The 5,048-nt window shown below is 42.5% G+C and overlaps 1 protein-coding gene across 1 annotated transcript; it reads left to right on the top strand.

The window, feature by feature from the left end:
- The first annotated feature begins 224 nt into the window (after positions 1 to 224).
- LOC141164658 (E3 ubiquitin-protein ligase TRIM39-like) lies at positions 225 to 2,145 on the top strand. The gene has a single exon (XM_073650139.1). It carries the CDS (start codon positions 267 to 269, stop codon positions 1,866 to 1,868), a length of 1,602 nt encoding a protein of 533 aa, XP_073506240.1. The 5' UTR covers positions 225 to 266; the 3' UTR covers positions 1,869 to 2,145.
- The last annotated feature ends 2,903 nt before the right edge of the window (positions 2,146 to 5,048 follow it).

Raw genomic sequence — 5,048 nt, 5'->3', positions numbered from 1 at the left:
GTTTTGTTTGAAATTATGTGCAATTTTCCCTTTTCTCTGTTGTTCCAGTACAAATATCAAAATGTGTAATTGCAACAATTTTCTGGAAGATATACTTTATTTTCTGGAACAATTTCAAGGGTGCCAACACTTTTGGCCCTGACTGTACATAACAGGACTACATACTTGTTACAGTTCAGCCGCACCCTGTGTTTAAATAGATTAACCCGACCTTTGGATTCCGATTATCAGAGAATTGCAGTTTCATTTCTCTCTTCCTGTCAGCCATGGCGTCTGCTGATCTGAGAGACGAGCTGCTCTGCTCCATCTGTCTGAGCACTTATACAGATCCTGTAATGCTGAGATGTGGACACAACTTCTGCCGGGTCTGTATTGATCGTGTGCTGGATACACAGGACAGGTCTGGAGTTTATTCCTGTCCTGAATGCGGAGAAGAGTTTCTGGAGCGGCCTGCACTGATGAGGAACTTAGTTCTGCGTAAAATAATGGAGAATTTCCTGTTTACTCCACCAACAAAGACGGAAAGTGGGATCTTCTGCACTTACTGTGTGGACTCTCCTGTACCTGCTGTTAGATCCTGTCTACACTGTGAGGCTTCTCTGTGTGATAAACACCTGAGGTCTCACAGCAAATCACCAGAACACGTCTTATCTGATCCCAGCACTTCTCTGGAGAAAAGGAAATGTTCTGTCCATAAGAAGATCCTGGAATATTACTGCACTGAGGACGCGGCTTGTATCTGTGTGTCCTGCAGTTTGGCCGGAGAACATCGGGGACATCGGGTGGAAATGCTGGACGAGGCCTCTGAGAAGAAGAAGAAAAAATTTAAAAATGTTCTTCAGAAACGGATTGCAATGAACAATGAGATTGAGAAAAAGGTCCAGAGTCTGGAGGAGAGCAGGAGAAAAGCTCAAGAAAAAGCAGCTGGAGAAGCCGAGAGAGTCACTGCCCTGTGTACAGACATCAGGAGACGGGTGGACGACCTGGAGAAGAAGGTCCTGAGTGAGATCTCCAGGCAGGAAAAGGAAGAGTCCCTGTCACTGTCTGCTCTGATCCGTCAGCTGGAGATAAAGAAGGATGAGCTGTCCAGGAAGATGAGACACATTGAGGAGCTGTGTAACATGACGGATCCACTGACTGTCTTACAGGAACCAGACACCGGTGACTTGTGTGATCCTGAGGAGGAGGGAGGTGATGAGGACACAGGGGGACATGATAAACAGCTCCATGATGGAGATGACCTGGATGTGGCTGTGATCTCACACACATTACACACATTATGTGAGGTAATAACGGGTTTAAGGATCGGAATCTATGTGGAGGGTCCTGCAGACATATTGCTGGATGTGAACACAGCTGGTATTGATGTCCATATATCAGACGACCTGAAAACTGGGTCCTGGACACAAATGAATCATAAGCGTCCAGAAACAGCAGAGAGATTTGAGGGTTATCAGGTGATGAGCAGGAGGGGATTTACCTCAGGACGACATTACTGGGATGTGGAGAGCAGTAGATTAGGGGATTGGAGGGTGGGGATGTGTTATCCCAGTATAGACAGGAGGGGGCGTCAGTCACCTGTTGGAGATAATACAAAATCCTGGAGTTTAAGGAGATATAATAATCAGTATTCAGTGATACATGACAGTAAAGAGGTCCCGTTATCTCAGCAGATCTCCATTGATAGGGTCAGGATATGTCTGGATTATGAGGCCGGGCAGTTGTCCTTTTATGAGCTGTGTGACCCCATCAGACACTTACACACCTTCACTGCCACCTTCTCCGAGCCCCTTTTTGCAGCATTACGTCTGTACAAATCTTCTATAAAGATATTAGGGGGAAGCAGCAACAGTAATAAACCATTGTAATGATAGAAACTGATGATAAAGAATATAATAAAGGATCATTTTACTTTTGCTAATAATCAGTTGACAATAATATATCCTCCTGATGATATACATATCTGTTACTTATAATTCCCTCTCTCTTAATCTGCATTTGCATTGCCCAATAATCCATCAGATTCTAATGTTAATGACCCTTCGTTAACAATAACTGTATAATGTGAATGTGTTCAGCAACTGAACAATGTGTCCAAATACGCTCATTCATCGAGCATGAAATCGTTTAAGGCAGGGTTCCCCAACTCCAGTCCTCAAGGCCCACCAACAGGTCATGTTTTCAGGATTTCCTTAGTATTACACAGGTGATAATTGCATCACCTGTGCAATACTAAGGAAATCCTGAAAACATGACCTGTTGGTGGGCCTTGAGGACTGGAGTTGGGGAACCCTGGTTTAAGGGACCGAAAAAACTCATTCAACTTTTGAAAATTTTGTACTGCAAATTGAAATTATTCGCTCATTCAACGATTTGACTGACAAAAAGGAGGGATGGAAATTCAAGTACTAAATAAAGTTGATTGTCTTCCGAGGCAAAAAATAGTTCAGTAGCTTTAAATGTTGTACACACCTTCACTACTCAACCATTTTATTCTGTATTTTTGTCCTATATAAACATGGATATTATTTGCTAGTTGTGAGTTATGATCTCTTCTTTCATTGTTTAAAGGAATATCTGCTTATTTAAACAACTATATATTAAAGGACATTTTCATACAATCGTCCAAAGTATGGAAGGTACAGTATGAAAAATGAGGGTGTTATGAGGAGGGGGCACAGTATAGACTGAGCAGTATAGGGGGAGACAGTGTGAGGGGACAATGTCAAGTAGTTACCCAGTATGGAAAGTAGAGGACAGTGTGGAGACCATAAAAGGGACAATGTGGGGGTCATATTTTATGCAGGGAGGAATGCAGAAGAAAAGCTCAAGAAAAATCATCTGAAGAAGATGAGAGTCATGGAACTGTGTAAAGACATCAGGAGACGGGTGGACGATCTGGAGAAGAGGATCCTGAGATCTCCAGACTGGAAGAGCAGGTGTCACTCTCACTCTCTGCTCTGATCCATCATCTGGAAATTACAAAAGCCAAACTGTCAAGACATATTGAGTCAGCGCCAGCATTAGGGGGTCTCAAACTAAGCAATTACACACGGCCACAATCCCCAAAGGTGCCCCCTCCTAACCAGACCCTACACAGTTACTACAGGGCTATAGGGTTGGAAGCAGCACCATCAGTATCAGGCAATAGCTACCTGTAATCAGAGCACCAGCTAACTGCTAGCAGAGACTTATTACACTCATTGTTAAGGTGGCTCTAGCAATTACTATTAAGACTGCTTGGGCTACTGTAATAAAACTCTTTGTGCCATCTTAATAAAGAATCCTCCCACCCAGCGCCTCCTCACACATGGACATTGATCTTACCAAAGGTAGGTGCTGCTGCAACCTAATCCATCATCTTGTTCAGGTTGGAGGAGGGATGACTACAGCGCTCATCTCGATGCCTCTTTCCCTGTATCCAGCTATTCTGCATAAAAATGTAAGTGTAATTTACTGTAATGTGTGGATATTTAATGTATGTGCACCGCATTAGAATACTGTGTATAATTGTGCAAGTGTGTTAATGTGATATATCTATGTATATACAGTATATATGACCTGGTGCTGTCAGGTCGTACAGACTATAACGCAAAGGAAAGATTTAAAGGGAACCTGTCACGTCCTATCTACTATCTACACTGCCCCCATTGCTTTGTTAGTGATGCAATGTGCATCACTAACAAGCTTTTTTCATTCAAATCGGTGGTAATATAATGATTTTATAACTTTATATACACTTTGTCTTACCTGCTCGTATTCAGTCATAGGGGTGTGATTCTCTCATTCAGTCACTGCTGGCGCCGTCCATGTATTTGAATCTTGCTCCCGGCAAGGTTGCGTCTAGATTGGAGGTGATTTTTTGTGCTCCTCACTTTAGCCTCTGATCTAGACGCGTCACTGCTGAGGAGACTAGATCGTAGTTGCTGGAGTGAGGGCCTCAAAAAATCACCTCCAATCTAGACGCAACCTTGCCGGGAGCAAGATTCAAATACATGGACGGCGCCAGCAGTGACTGAATGAGAGAATCACACCCCTATGACTGAATACGAGCAGGTAGGACAAAGTGTATATAATGTTATAAAATCATTATATTACCACCGATTTGAATGAAAAAAGCTTGTTAGTGATGCACATTGCATCACTAACAAAGCAATGGGGGCAGTGTAGATAGTAGATAGGACGTGACAGGTTCCCTTTAAACAAGATATTTTGTTCTTTCTTACTTTTTTCCTGCTTGTGTATATACATGCATGAGCACACATTACACAAGCACAACCATATACTTACTGTGTATAGTCTGAAAAATGCGCACACACACATACACAAATACACATTACATATATACAAAACAGATAATTGTGTATGTACTGTGTATATATATATATATATATATATATAGTACAGACAAAAAGTTTGGACACACCTTCTCATTTAAAGATTTTTCTGTATTTTCATGACTATGAAAACTGTACATTCACACTGAAGGCATCAAAACTATGAATTAACACATGTGGAATTATATACTTAACAAAAAAGTGTGAAACAACTGAAAATATGTCTTATATTCTAGGTTCTTCAAAGTAGCCACCTTTTGCTTTGATGACTGCTTTGCACACTCTTGGCATTCTCTTGATGAGCTTCAAGAGGTAGTCACCGGAAATGGTCTTCCAACAATCTTGAAGGAGTTCCCAGAGATGCTTAGCACTTGTTGGTCCTTTTGCCTTCACTCTGCGGTCCAGCTCACCCCAAACCATCTCGATTGGGTTCAGGTCTGGTGATTGTGGAGGCCAGGTCATCTGGCGTAGCACCCCATCACTCTCCTTCTTGGTCAAATAGCCCTTACACAGCCTGGAGGTGTGTTTGGGGTCATTGTCCTGTTGAAAAATAAATGATGGTCCAACTAAACACAAACCGGATGGAATAGCATGCCGCTGCAAGATGCTGTGGTAGCCATGCTGGTTCAGTATGCCTTCAATTTTGAATAAATCCCCAACAGTGTCACCAGCAAAGCACCCCCACACCATCACACCTCCTCCTCCATGCTT

The sequence above is a fragment of the Phyllobates terribilis genome, unplaced genomic scaffold (assembly GCF_046119375.1).
Source record: "Phyllobates terribilis strain yellow unplaced genomic scaffold, ASM4611937v1 Scaffold_10__3_contigs__length_209671492, whole genome shotgun sequence".
Taxonomy (NCBI): Eukaryota; Metazoa; Chordata; class Amphibia; order Anura; family Dendrobatidae; genus Phyllobates; species Phyllobates terribilis.
Note: the sequence above shows the minus strand (reverse complement) of the source record. Positions and strands in the feature narration are given on the sequence as shown.